This window comes from Apium graveolens, chromosome 1 (assembly GCF_009905375.1).
Source record: "Apium graveolens cultivar Ventura chromosome 1, ASM990537v1, whole genome shotgun sequence".
Classification (NCBI taxonomy): domain Eukaryota; kingdom Viridiplantae; phylum Streptophyta; class Magnoliopsida; order Apiales; family Apiaceae; genus Apium; species Apium graveolens.
Window position 1 is genome coordinate 83,381,497 of NC_133647.1, and position 14,911 is coordinate 83,396,407.

General features: G+C 32.1%; 1 protein-coding gene across 2 annotated transcripts; it reads right to left on the reverse strand.

Moving 5' to 3' along the window:
- Positions 1-2,705: 2,705 nt before the first annotated feature.
- LOC141664757 (putative protein phosphatase 2C 5) lies at positions 2,706-9,289 on the reverse strand. 2 transcript variants are annotated; one of them, XM_074470714.1, is made up of 8 exons: positions 9,101-9,289; positions 6,773-7,022; positions 6,482-6,653; positions 6,174-6,391; positions 6,000-6,107; positions 5,797-5,922; positions 5,483-5,715; positions 2,706-3,152 (listed from the first exon to the last, which is right to left on the reverse strand). In XM_074470714.1, the coding sequence occupies exons 2-8, from the start codon at positions 6,989-6,991 to the stop codon at positions 2,933-2,935; spliced, it is 1,296 nt and encodes a 431-aa protein (XP_074326815.1). In that variant the 5' UTR covers positions 6,992-7,022; positions 9,101-9,289; the 3' UTR covers positions 2,706-2,932. The 2 variants fall into 2 exon arrangements, with proteins under 2 accessions (XP_074326815.1, XP_074326822.1); XM_074470721.1 differs by having other exon boundaries at positions 6,773-7,048.
- Between the last annotated feature and the right edge of the window lie 5,622 nt (positions 9,290-14,911).

Consider the following 14,911-nt stretch of genomic DNA (forward strand, 5'->3'; position numbering starts at 1 on the left):
AAACATGTATGTTATATCCGGCTTAGCGCAGGTCTGGGGTGGATAAGATATACGCAGTCTTATTCTCATTCAGAAAAATAAAAAGGTTGTTTACCGAAAAACACTCGGCTTGTGTGTGCGTGTAAAAATACGTAAAAAGTGAAAAAAGCAATACAACATATGGCTTGTATTTAAGACTTGTAAGTGTAAAAATACCTACAAAGTGAAATGAACAATACAATATATACGCAAAAATTAATACCAACCATAGACAAACAAAAATCTGATCACTTTAAATTGAAAAAATTGAAAACAAACTTTAACACATAGTATTATTCACATCGGACGTATCTAATTATTTGTTATTTGTTGTTTGAATGTCCCACAAGTTTTAGATTTGGGATTTGATTTTGAAAATCGGAATATATTTTAATTATTTGAAAGAATTTGATTGCAAGAATTGGTTGCCAACATCTTTGAAAATTGAGTAAATAAATAATTTTGACTTCTCTATAATACTTGGACGGAAGATTAACTAATTGCATTCTCTTTATTTTAAAGATTTGGCGATCGAATCTCTTTAGGTAACCGTCAAACACTTGAAGGGTGGAAAGGAAAGTAAAATTGATCTGATAGTAATGGGGAATCTGTTTTCCTTACAGAAACAGAATGAGAAAGAGTGTACGAATCTAATATGAAAGAAAAAGATAGATGCTGATTTGGAAAAAAAAACATATGTTATTTTTATAGTAACATATAATAGTGATGTGAGATGTATAGATATTAATTTTTTTATATTTTTTATATGGTACATTACCAAAACATATCAATTCAACATTTAAGGTATTGGAGAACTCTAATGCCTAATCTACAAAAATTCCTCTAGCAAAATGAATTAAATTAGGGTGAGAATGATCATGTATTGCACCTCAAAATATACCGTTTCGTGATTTGTCCTTATTCATTATGTTTAGCTTCAAATCCAAGTAGCTATCACAAATAATGTTTATAATAGAATTAAACCGAGTAATAATAATAACATAAATAATGCAAGTAATAAGAAAATTACGATCCAAATGCTCTACTAGAAAGAAGGGGAAAAAATAGAAGCATACCCTATGGAACATCTTCTGGTAAGAAAATACCATTTTGATCATACTGAAGAACACCAGATATATTCAATGGTTTACATTTTCCTCCCATTAATATCCTCCTCTTGCAGAGTTCTTGATTTCCCTCCTCTGTTTCTTATTTTCCTTCCCTCTCCTTTTTTACACTCCCCATCTTTACCACAACTATTTTCGACTCAGCTTCCCCTGATTTCATCTTCTCCCCCATTTTCTTCAATCTTCACGACTTCCTTCTTCAGTGATTGAGACTTGACCGTCGTAGAATGTTTCTCCACTTTATTTTTCTTAAACACGCTGCTTAGATTCCTACCAAGTTTCGACCATTTTCCTTTCTTGCTTTTCGCCTCGTTAACTTGAGAATCGTTGATGGTGTTATTGTTCTTGCAAGTGCATTTGATCGATACTGTCCTGGAAATCCTGATACCTTGACAGTTTGTTTGGCTTACTGATTTAGTAATAGTTCTAGCGGTTGATGTCTCCTCTTTCATTTTCTTTTATTGAGCGCCATTTATTACTAACTTTACTTGACTCCAATAAATTAATTAAGTCTATATATATAGATATAAAAACTTGTATATCTGCCAAGATGGTTGAACGCGAGGAAGTAGGAATTGAAATGGTTACTTTCTTCCTACAATATTGGCACTTTCGAATTTTGAATATACTATCAAACGTTTATTTTAAAGATAATGTTAGTCATGTTCCAAATTTTCTTACAAGCATCCTCTTGTAATTTCTCGTTAGTACCATCGTCACTTAATTTATTAAATCTATAATTTATAAATAACTTATAATCTATATTTATAATTTCCCATTAGTTTTTATAATAGATTCAATTAATTTTATTATTTATTTCTCTGAATAGTGAAGATTAATTCTTTTAAAAAAAACAATTACAAAATAAGATCAATTTTATTTAAACTATTTTCTAGGCAAAATAGCAGCAAAAAGATGAAGCTCGATGCAAAGTTGGCCTCCACTAGGCATTAAGGGTCTAAGTCCGCAACACATTACCTCTTCTTACCTCCCAGAACTCACCTATATATCACCTATATATTCGCACCATGCAATCAATTGTATAAGAACGTCTACTTTACTCGAACCTACTTCCTGCCATCAAATTTCAGTAAATGCGGCCTTAAACAAAACATTGAAAACCTAGATGATTCATATTTTAGTTATGACCAAGAACTAGCAGCACCGAAGAAGTTTCTGGGCACTTTAATACTGAAGAACCAGAGAAATCTGTCTCGGCCAAAATGACAAATAAGCCTACATTCAAAACCTATAATACCGTTATTTCTAAGTTAAAATTTTTTTATTTGGCCAGAGTTCAACACAAGTATATGGTATACAATAAAATAGCAGCTTAAGAAGTATGAACGACTTTCAAAGGACATTCGACGTCTCTTAAACAAATTAAAAATATGTAAACCTTTCTCAGATTCTTAAAACCATGTATACAAATAGAATATGTTCGAAGTAAACAGGACAGGCTAAATACACTGATCAAGGGAGCAACTGAGAGTATATTAATGGCCCAACTTCACAGGAAAAACACTCAATAGCTTCTAATCTTTTACTCGCAATCATATATATAATATAGAATAATACTTTTTTTTTGACAAAATATAGAATAATGCATTTAGTCAGTCAAAGTCCAGCCGAACGCAAACCATAAACTAACACGAACTAGCCAAATCTTAAAACCTACCAACTCTATTTCTATTCAATTTTTTCACACCTATGAAATAACCATCTCTTGATTTCAATCACGCTCACACTGGTAGGAAAAAAATATCAATATATAATATAATACCAGATTATACAGTTGCTGCTGGTCTGGTCCCAATCTTACCTTCCATCGCATCTTTCTTTTTCCGACAGTTTGCGCACAAAAAGGGACCTTCCCATGGTTTCGAAGAAGGTGAGAAGAAGGGCCCAGAGTTGACTGACAAGCCATCACCAGCTGGCTGATCCACCTGGCAGATTGCACATCTATATATACCAGAGTCTGAGTTCAGAGGGAAGTCCTTACCCAACCTACATTCAATAGAGAAGACAATAAAAAAAGCACGGGAAGACAATAAATAACCAGATCTTAGCAGCATATCTACTTCATTAATGAAGTACGCACAGTTAAGGGAAATAACACGCAAATAATGACAGTTGCACCTAGGCCTTCGTAATAAATCTAGAACAATTGTAGGAGGGAGAATCAGCATAAAAGGATCAAAGATGAGCAATCCAGGTGGGATCTTTGAAATTCCATCAACTTAATAATTATGATATTTGTCCTCGCTTCATCTTTATATTTTTGTCCTTATATATATATGCATACTTGGCCAGGAAAAAAATTATGCCCTCTCCTAATTAATATATTTCATGACTTACAAAGAAAATAGTCCTAAAAGATAATTATGGAGCTAAAAACAAGAGAATTTATCAAACTGGAACATAAATAAGTTGCCTTAATACTAGACCGTGATATCCACAGATAAAAAGTTTTATTCAATTTAGGAAGGACCAAACGAGATACCGCCTCTTATAAATTAAGGGACATGAGTAATGTTTTTCTTTCTAGTATTTTGCCAAGTTATTCATGGGAAACCAACATGCTAAACTAGCAATGTTGTACACTGTGGGAGGGGGCTGGGAGCAAAGCAGTGCTTACCAAATTATCTCCTCATGTAATGTTTTGGACAAGTAAATTATGCAAAAAAATCAATTTATATGGAGGAAAACGAATTGTAATCTCCTAGATTTGGAGGATATCTAGCCTCGGCTCAGCTTCCTGAGGACTCTTTAAGAATTGAGATAATGATATGCAAGAAAATGATTTGAATACTTATATTGTTATACTATACATTTTCTCCTCAGGAAAGCAAAACAGTACTATCCAAGTTATCTCCTGGCATAATGTTTTGAATAAGTATAAATCATCCAAAAATATCAAATTTGTTGTAGGGAAACAAGTTGTAGTTTCCTAGGATTGGAGGATAACTGGCCTAGAGGATTTTGCAGGAGGCTTAATTCCCGTGTCGCCATAGGTATATGCATGGAAATGAACACATTTATGGTTATACGTTTCAGTTAACTTATATGAGGATTTGATAGATGATTCATAATTGTGACAGTAAATTATTACTAGGGCCTATATTATAATTAGGATTAGTTTCATTTTGTGCTGGAATTTTAATGGTTAATATTTTTAACCTATATTAACAGCTAAGATCTTCAATATTTCTAAATAATGGATTAGTTGAAGATCACAATTTGATGAAATTCTCTATTGAAAAAGGCTGTGTTAATTGTTTTACCCGTCCCCCTATCTTTTTAACCTTATCCGAGCTTCCTTCAGATAGAGGCTTACTGTTTACTGTAAAGATAGGGATGTAAAGGAAATTAATAAGTAATTAAATGATTCAGTACCAGTTTTGAAAATGCAAGTCAGTTAGGATGAAATTTAACAGTTAAATGCACATTACTAGGCTGCTATATATGACACTGTAAACCTGTAAATATCCGTATGTAAGCCGACATACCTTCTATACAAGAATATAAAAAACCGACACTGTACACCATTCTACTCAATCTACTCCCTACAAACTCTTAATTTCATTCTATCTTCTCAATCTACACATCACTTGATTACATTTCCTTTCAATCCTAACAGTTAAACAAGTTCTTAAGAACGTATTGGGTCAATCTGGGTCTTGGAGTATGAGAAGATTCCAACCAATTTTCCCGTGTCAATGTTGCTGTTGATTATTGAGGAGGGTTTTACCAAGTCCCAGTAACTATGTGGATTGAAGCCAAAACTAGTTGATCACTGTATATTTAATCACAGCCACAGGAGGACGTTGTCATGAATTCCACCAAAACTTTCAAAACAGAGAAATCAAGAAACAGAGAAAGCCAAAATACAGTGATCTTGCTTTGCAATCAGAGCGAGAAGATCTCATTAAATGCATGTAAGATATATTTTCCCCAACATTATTAGTTTTCTGATTCATGATGATTTTCATATAAAAACTACTATAATTTAGACTGGATATAAAATTTCATTAAAGTCAGTCCACAAAAGTAATATGAAAGACATCCAACACAAGCCATGAAAATGCAAGAAAATAACATGTTTAAATGACAATCCTTAATTAGAAAAATAGAACTAAATATCATAAATACATATTTGTACATAATCAACTACATTTTTACTAAGATAGACAGCCTTACTTCCATCAATCAAAATAAAAGAATAGGAAGTCATTTGATTATTTGAATTCACAAAAGAATGCAACTTTTAAATGGACCTTATTTTAATAATATATTACAAAAGTAAAAATTGTTAGGCAGTAAAACAGATGACCTACCTTTCTGCAAGCATGGCAGAACCTTCTTCAAACAACTCCTCCACCGCACCAACGGCAGACAGCTTATTTGTTCCTTTGCTTGTTGAATTCAGGGATTTTCTTCCGAATATCAACGACGTCAGAGAATTTTTTTTCTTATTGGGCGTTGGAAGTACAACAGGATGATCACAAGGAATCATGTCAACCACAAGGCAGGTAGTGTCATCTTTTAGGCCTCTTGATCTTAGAGCCTCCTATAAGGTAAACAGAATTTTTTAAGTGAAAAAAAGCCAACACGGTGAACAAGATTAAATATGAATGTGGATAGTACTTACCTTAACAACAAGCTTTGCAGCAAGTTCAGCAGGTAATCCCCGACAGGCTTGTGCAGCTATATCAGATGACAAGGTATCCCAGATACCATCTGAAGCAATTATTAGTCTTCCCCCAGCATTTGAAAGCTAAATAATAAATGAAGCCACATTGTTAAAAAAATTCTCATAAAATGGTTGAAAAACCTTATTATAGATATACAAACCTTCACTTGTTTAACATGAGGTACCGGGACAATGTACTCTCCAACATCTGTGTCACCAATCGATCTCGAAAGGCACAAACCACCAGGCCAGCAGCGAAGTGGACCAACCTAAAATTGAAAATAGAGGCATTCAAGATTCTTGAATACTTGCATAACAGACAAATATAATTTTACCTCATTTCCGGCGCAAAGATTAAGTCGCCCTACTTCACCTCCGCTTGCAGTGACTCGCTCCCTCTCTTCGACATTCTCCTCCAGCCTATGGTCAACTGTCAAGAGAGAAACTACACCACCTTGCGTATCTAATATACATCTAGAATCACCGACAGATGCAACAGTTACAGTCCAGCCATCAATTACCACAAAAGTAACCGTTGTACCAGATGTCTCTCCTATCAATATAATCAAAAACCCTAATAAGGATACTTAATACAGAATATGTACCCTTTAAGGGGAATCACAGCTAAGAAAAAAAAACATGCCTTTCTGCTGAAATTCTATATCGGTTCTCACAAATCCAGCCACCAATGCCCTCGGAAGAGATTGCAACCACTCTTCTCTAGTAGCTCCTTCAGGTATCGCACTCAAAACATTGTTCAATAAATTCTCCTTTGTAAATATAGCAGCTGATATACCATTATGTCCATCAAAAATCTGACATGATGAAGCAAAATCAGAACTTTCTATCATTAGTACAAATAAATGAGCCACGACATGGTCATAGAAACTGGACAGTGGACAAGCTCAAATCAGAGTTAAAGAAGTTCATATACCCCAAAAACGGAAAAAGATGTCGACTGATTCCCTGGAATCCTCTCACAATCTGTCTTAATCAAGAAATAATCTTCTCCCTTTTTCGCCAAGCCAGCCTGTCCATACTTAATAGTAGGCTTTCCCACATTATCTTCTTTCCTTAGCTCACGACCAATCAAAGTCCCCAGCGGAACAAGTTGCGACTTAGTTCTCATATTCAAATCCTTAATCTGGCTCATTCTACTCTTTGATGTCTCATCATATCCTGCACTGCAGTTTGAGATACCAAAATCCAACTATCAAAACACAAACACAGAGACACAGATTATCACATTTATTGCACAAGATCCAGTCATCAAAACACACTCACAAACATTTATCGTCAAATTTATTGCACGAGATCCTATCTGTAAAAAAAGATCCACACACATCATCTACCACTAAATTACCCACAAAAAATATTAACACAAACACAACGCATCAGTTTTTCCATTCAGTTAACCCCCAACACCGATATTCAGTTCCATATTTGGTATAAAAATAGTTATTAGTTTTTTATAATATTATTCAGTATTTATAAAAATATCGGATCATTTTCCATATTATATAAATAATAACTACATACTTCAACACTAAAGTTTTATAAAGTCTACTAACTATTACGTTGGACCTTCAAAATACAACACAAACATGCTGATAGATTGCTAGTTTATTTTATCTTTACCCAGGATTTCGCTTTAATGTTCAGGGCCATCTTTCTAGCCATTAGCAAGGAAGATTTAATTTACTACTGCCTTTATTCTTATAAATAGTAGAGGAGCTTCAATTCAGTCTATGGTCTACAATTACGATTAGAATAGGTATAACTGAAAATATGAAATCTATTTGGTAAAATAACTAAAAGAATTCACTACAAACCAATTTTAAAAGTTAATTTTCACAAATCCAATCATCAAAACACACACAAACGTCAATTTTTCACATTGACGGTACTGAGAAAGTGTGTAAAGGCATATAACACGTAAATTTATGGGAATCTGAAATCTTGTTGCTGTGAAGCAAAACTGTCAGAAAAAATTTAAAAGTTGGCAATGACTGTACTGATGTACTCGCATCATTTTTCCAGCAAACTTGTTCGCCTCAGCCAGTTTTCTTAACATTATCTCCTATCACTGGTTGATCCAACCCCTTACCTCCCAGAGAACACAATTTCGATGATTTGCACCACTTCTTTTTCAAATTCACTGAAGTGACACACATGTTCATCCACCTTTTTTTCTCATACAACCTCCAAACTTCCTCCATTACAACTCACCCACTAGGCTAAATTGATGGCACCACTAAGAGAGAAGGCCTTTGCATCTCAGGCAAACAAGTAGAATGAGTCATTAGTGGTGGCAGATAGTACATTGGCAGTCCAGGTGGTACATTTTCCAAAGGTGGTGCTGGAGGTGGATAAAAGGATTTAGAGTGCATCTATGACCTAATGAAATCAAGTTTCTGGGTCCGAAAGAACCAGGCTGCATCAAAGTTCTAACAGAATCAACTTTTGAGGAGGTCCCTGAGAAACTTGGATAATAAAGAGCGATAATTTAAAGGTTAAAAATTAGGCTGATATGGAGATAAAGATCTGACACCACCAACCCAATTTCGGCAGTGCTGATTTCATCCTCTCGCACTAATGTTCTCGGTAGAACAACACCACCAAGCTGAGTAGTCTGCACTTCAGCATTAATGCACCCCTTAGGTTGTTCATTTCTCTCATAATTCGGATCAGACTACTTAGACTTGCCACATACAAAAGTCGTGCATTTAAGCTTAGTCAAACCGGAATCATAAAAAAGAAACAAAGACTTTTTGAAAGGTTTGGATCGGAAAAATATAGTCAGACACTCTTCTTCACAATCACACACACTTATCACATTGTTTGCTACAATCCAAGCATCAAAACACGAATACACATCAATATTCACATTATCATTTACCTGATCAAACATCTACATTCGACAAATCTAAATTTCACCAAACAATCAGTCAATAACATCGAAAATAACATAATTCCAAGTCAAACAACTTTTCGAAATATATAGTTGACATTACACACAAAATCACAATATATACTTACACTAAACAGATACATCACACAAAATCCAATACATCAAAACAGACACACACACATCAAGTTTCACAAATTCATCAATTGATCTAGAAATCTTTACTTCAACAATCATTCACATAAACTAAACATATCGGAAAATGTAGCTATCAATACACACAGTATTATATACAGAAGGAGAGAGAGGGAGAGAGAGAGAGATAGAGAGAGAGAGAGAGAGATTTGAGCTTACAGTGAAGAACTGAAGGGTACTAGTGCATTGAGAAGAGATCAAAGTTTACTAAGAGAGTTGAAATCGGAGAAACATATACGTATATATACAGGGTGTATGTATAGATTGTGTGTGATTTGATAGGGAAGAAAGAGGGAGATAGAGAAAGTGAAGAGAGAGAAACGCGGGGAGATAAATGCGGAGTTCGACAGCGAAGTCTTCGTTAATCACACTTTATGTTCTTGTTTTTTCCTATTCATTTTATTTTTACTTCTTAATTTATCGTTAAATTAAAAAAATTTATTAATTTACTAAACAAAAGTATTTTAAAGTGAAACATAAGATCAGAACTAAACTGGCAAGCGAAACACAAATCACAAAACACAAACATTAGTACAGTCACAATTTTAATCACACCATGTGATAAACATAAAATTAATAGTAGTTTAATTATGAAACAACACTTACACATATATACTTATAAATATAAATATATGTATATATATATATATATGAAAAGATAGAAGAAGGCACCTCACCATTATTGCCGTTATTGTCGACATTTATAAACTCTTCATCAATAACAAATTCCTCATTTTATAATTTTATATTTTGATTTATTAATTCATGAACATGACTTTATAAATATAGAAAAAATGACAAAAATAGCCAATTTTTGAAAAAATTTAACCAAAATAGTCATTCTGAAAAAATGGCCAATTTTGCCCGATTGAATACTCCACTGTCAGTTGGGTATCCTAATTTATATAAGATACTCCACTGATAGTTGGGTATTTCATATATGGATACTCCACTTGACAGTTGGGTATCTCATATAAAATGAATACTCCACTGACAGTTGGTTATACCATCGGCTAAAGTTGGCCAACTTTTTAGAAATTGGTCATTTTTGTTAATTTTGTGTAAAAATAGGCTAAATTTGTATTTCACCCATAAATATACTTGTTGTGTAAGATTAATTTTGTTTCACTTCAAAAAAAAGTTTAGAACAATATCAAACTTTTGTGTAAGATTAACTTTGTTAGATTTGAATAGAAACTTTAGAAGAATACAAGGTAATTGTTAACTTTTTTTGACTTAAATAGAAAGTTTAAAAAATATAAGGCAGTTTTAGTTTTTAATAATTTCTAATTCATATAAATGAGAAAACTCGAAACATAAAATGAGGCGATATAATATGTGCCACATAAACGCCCCCGTCTTCTACTTAGTACTTCAACGATTTTTTTTGATAATAACGAAATATATTCTTATTCAGTATAAGTATAACTTGCACAAAAATAAAATGTTAAAAAAAGAAAGTTTTAGAGAATGTTAAGGTTTGTAAGTTAATTTAAGAAGAAAGTGAAGAAAGTTTGGAAAAATATAAGGTAATTGTGATTTTTAATATTTTTTAATTCAAAAAATCGAGAAAAATAGAAAAATAGAATGAGTCGATCCAAGAGACGCCACATAAACGTTCATGTCTTCTCCTTTATATAAATACACTAGTCAACGTAGTCGCGCTTCGCGGCGGCTTTATAATTTTTTTAAAAAAAATAATCAATAATTTTTTTTAAGAATAAGTAATAAAAAATCAAATAATTTTTAATATTGACTTTGTGTTACGCTTCTTTAGACCGAGACCCGTTATAATATCATAATAAAATTGTATATAAATATCAAAAGATATTGACAATATGTAATAATAAAATGACAAAATATATCATATTGTTAACTTAATTTTGTAAATAATAGTTTGCTGGCCAAACTTAACAGTAGCGTCATTCAAGCATCATTAATGAAACACTATTAGCGTGAAAATTAAAAGTAAATATGATAATGGTGGCTAACTTTTTAAAGTTGGGCAACATTTCTTAAAATTGACAAACTTTAGCCATCATCATGAAATTTATTTCACACTTAACGACGCTTAATAAATAAAAGAAATTAATAAAATTATATTTAGAAGATTAAAAGGAAAAGAACTTTTAGTTTATAGTATTTAAAATTAAAGAATTCTAATAAGATAGGTAAATATGTTCAAAAATGGAATTTTGATTTTAAATCACTTATCCAATTCAAAAAAAATCCGATTTTTTAGGTAGTCTTGAGACTTCAATTTTATTAATAAAAGATCTTTTTATCCAATTCGATTTTGTTTTATTAATAAAAATAGGACTTGAATAACAAAATAAGGATGTGTAAATTTTAATATTTAGAGAGAATTGTGTTAGGTATGGAATGCAACACAGGGGTGAATGTGCTTTTTTAAATTTTAATTAACTTGTGAAAGTGTTTGGCTGTATAGAACAACATGGATGTATGAATTTGTAGAGATAAAGTACTAATGCTGAACACACAAAGCAATTATCAAAAACTCATTTGATTTATTAAAATCAAATTTGTTTTTCTACAAATCTGTGTTCTTAGATATAGGAACTCAGCTACAATTCTTGAGAGAGAATATAAGATTTTTCTTAGATCTGTTTGTTACTTCTAAATAAAGGACCCGTGACATGCTTTATAGATTAATATGCACGGGATTACAAAACTTGCACTAAAATGGACTAACACAGTTTCTAAAACCACTTTGTATATTTCCATTTCCAGTGTTAGCAAATCTGTGCAGAATCTAATAGGTATGTGACCCTCCTTTGTACAGTGAATCTTGGCCCTTGATCTTGTATTCTTCAAACTGCATTTGTAGTTTTTCAATTCAGTGATAAAATTGTTTGTTGACCGATAATCCTGAATCTTCAAGTTGTCTACATTTTGAATTATGAAGTAGTTTGTCGAGATCTCTTTTGTTCTGTATAGATGTCACATATCGATAAGTAAAATGACTTATCGATATCTTGAGTTCCCTACATGTGTTAATGACTTGTCGAGTTCTTCAGTTCTCTAAATGTGGAATGACTTGTCGATATATTTAGTTCTCTGCATAGGCTTTTGACTTGTCGATATGTCTAGTTTTCTACATGAAGATTTGGTTTGTCGAACTCTCTAGTTCTCTATATGAAGAAATGATCTGTGGATATCTCCAGTTCTCTACTTGTTCTTCTTGACTTGTCGATATGTGAGATCTCTACATGCATATTGACTTATCAATATCTCTTGGGACTTCTCTACAAGTCATCTTGGACTTCTCGACAGACTTCTCGATTTTCCTTGATCTGTGACTTCTCGATATCTGACTTAGAACATTTTTCCTAAAATAATATTATTGAAATCCAAGCTGCTACGCTTCTCTCTGATACATGATCAGGATTTGATCTTCTTCCAGATTTTATTCCTTAGCTTGATGACTTTCACAAAAAAAAATCCTAGAATATAATCTACTTAACATTTTTACAGACTCAAGTCATACAATTACAGAATACAAAATTAGATTATCATACAACTTATTATTAGGGTGTCAAGATGACATAGTCTTGTTATGTACAGCCATGTCTTGCATAACAAATTGCATTTTGCATCCCCCAACTTTGGCCAAATTCAATATTGTATACCCATTTTCATAAATTGCAGTTTGCTCCCTAACTTTCAATTCGTATGCAACATGCACCCCTGGACAGTTACAACTAAAATAATGTGGGGTAAAATAGGAATTTTAAAATAAAATGTAATTACATTTTTAGTTATAATACGAAAAAAGTTAAAATTATTTATTTTAATGAATTCTCCCCCTTAAATACACACTAAAATAACAATAATATCAAATGATTAAAAAAGGTAATGCAGCGAATTTATTATTAAAATTTATTCTATAATTAATATTAATGTTTAAATACATAGTTAAAAAAATTATTTTTTGTGGAATTTTAAACTTTTGGAACTAACACCATAAAATAAAAATGAAATTCAAATTAGTAGTATGAGTAGAAAATTCAAAAATATGAAATATATAGAATTCAATTTTTAATATTTTTTCAAATATGTAAAATTTATGTTAATTAATTTTTTAAGCTGAAATTCCTAGTTTTCCCCTGTCTTATAAACAAAATTAGGCAAAAGGGGTGTTGGTTGTATCGGGTTTCAAAAAAAAAGGGATGCAAACTGTAATTTTCGAAAATAGGTATACAATATTAAATTTGGGCTGAAGTTGAGGGATGCAAAATGCAATTTTCTCTGGTATTTATAAATGCGACCCCTCTCCTTTGGAATAAATTTTCAACTTATAATATCTTAAAAGATATATACATTATCAATATCTAGAGCATGTAGTTCTACAAATTTGGATACAGCCGCTCTACTTTATAAATACAGCTGCTCTACTTTATAAATACAACCGCTCTACTTTATAAATTTGGATGCCTTATTTTTCCGTAAATCGAACCTCTCTTCTTCTCCACTGTTCTAAAAATTGGGAATCGGGGAAGATCGGTCGAGCTATCGATTTGGGATTAATTTAAAATCAGGGATTAATTGAAACAATTAATCGGATGTATTAGAATATTAAATTATATTTAATATATTATTATGATTATATTAGTTATTTATTAACAAATATAAAATTTATTATTTAATAATTTCTATAATTATTCATATTTAAATTAAAATAGTATTTTAATAAATAAATTATTAGGAATATGTTGTGTACTTAATGATAAATTAAATAAAATACCTTAGTAGATTTAATTTAGTGATTTCGTTGCTTTCAACGGATGATCACTTCAACATCCGTTGAAAGGGTAGCTTATGTATTAATAAGTTTGGTAGCACATTTCTGCATATTGTAATGCCTTAGAGAACTAGATGTTGTAGAATGTTTTAAGTCATGTTGACTTCTAGATTGATATGCAAGATAGGTTGGCTAACTATAAATATTAGATGCCTTGTAATCTTGTATAAGTGAAATAGAGTTAACTGCTATGAAGATGCTCTCAATGGATGTTCCACAAGGTTTCAACGGTTAATCAACTATAGCTTCAACGGATGTTCAACCAGACTCTCAAGGGATGATCCAATAAAGTCTCAATGGATGATCCCACAGAGTTTCCATGGATGATCAAATTCAGAAGCAGTATATAGTGACTTGACAGTCACATGCGTTGATTATATGCAAATGGAATGTGGCAGCCTATTTATAGGTTTTAGAGAATAAAGAAGCATTTCCATTTCTATGCTAACTTGAAGATATTCAAAGATGCTGGATAGAGAAATGAAGAAGTGTGAAATTAGACTAGAAATATCTTGTCTTATTTGTTTGTGTTTTTGTCATGTAATTTGGTGACATATAAACCAAGGGTAGCAAGTAGAACAAAAAAATAGTAGTTGGTAAACAATTACCAGAGAAACAGAAAAAGCTATATCTGTAAAGAATTTCTCTGTTCTTTGTAAGTACAACTTGTAAGCAGCTGTGTGCAAAAACATTGCATCACAGAGTTCTCATATTAATATATATCTCTGGTGGAAAAGTTCAATCCACCAGAAAGTTTTTAAATACTTGTATTTGATTACTTTGTGTTTGATTTCTTCAATACTTTCATTCCGTACTTTAGCATAATCAAACATAGTTATATATTCAAAGTAGAATAATTCTTAAAATTCAAAAAGTAGCCAGAATTACATTCAACCCCCCTTCTGTAATTCTTTGTTAGATTGTTCGAGAATAACAATCGGTATCTAAGCAAGCTCTTGAAGAACAAAGAGTTTAAAGATCACCACAACTAACAAGATGAGCAGAAAAGATGTTGGAGTAAAGATTCCATTTCTGGACAAAGATAATTATCACCACTGGAAGGTGAAAATGCATCTGCATCTCCTCTCTCAAGATGAAGAATATGTGAACTGTATTGAGAAGGGTCCTCATGTCCCTATGAGAGTTGT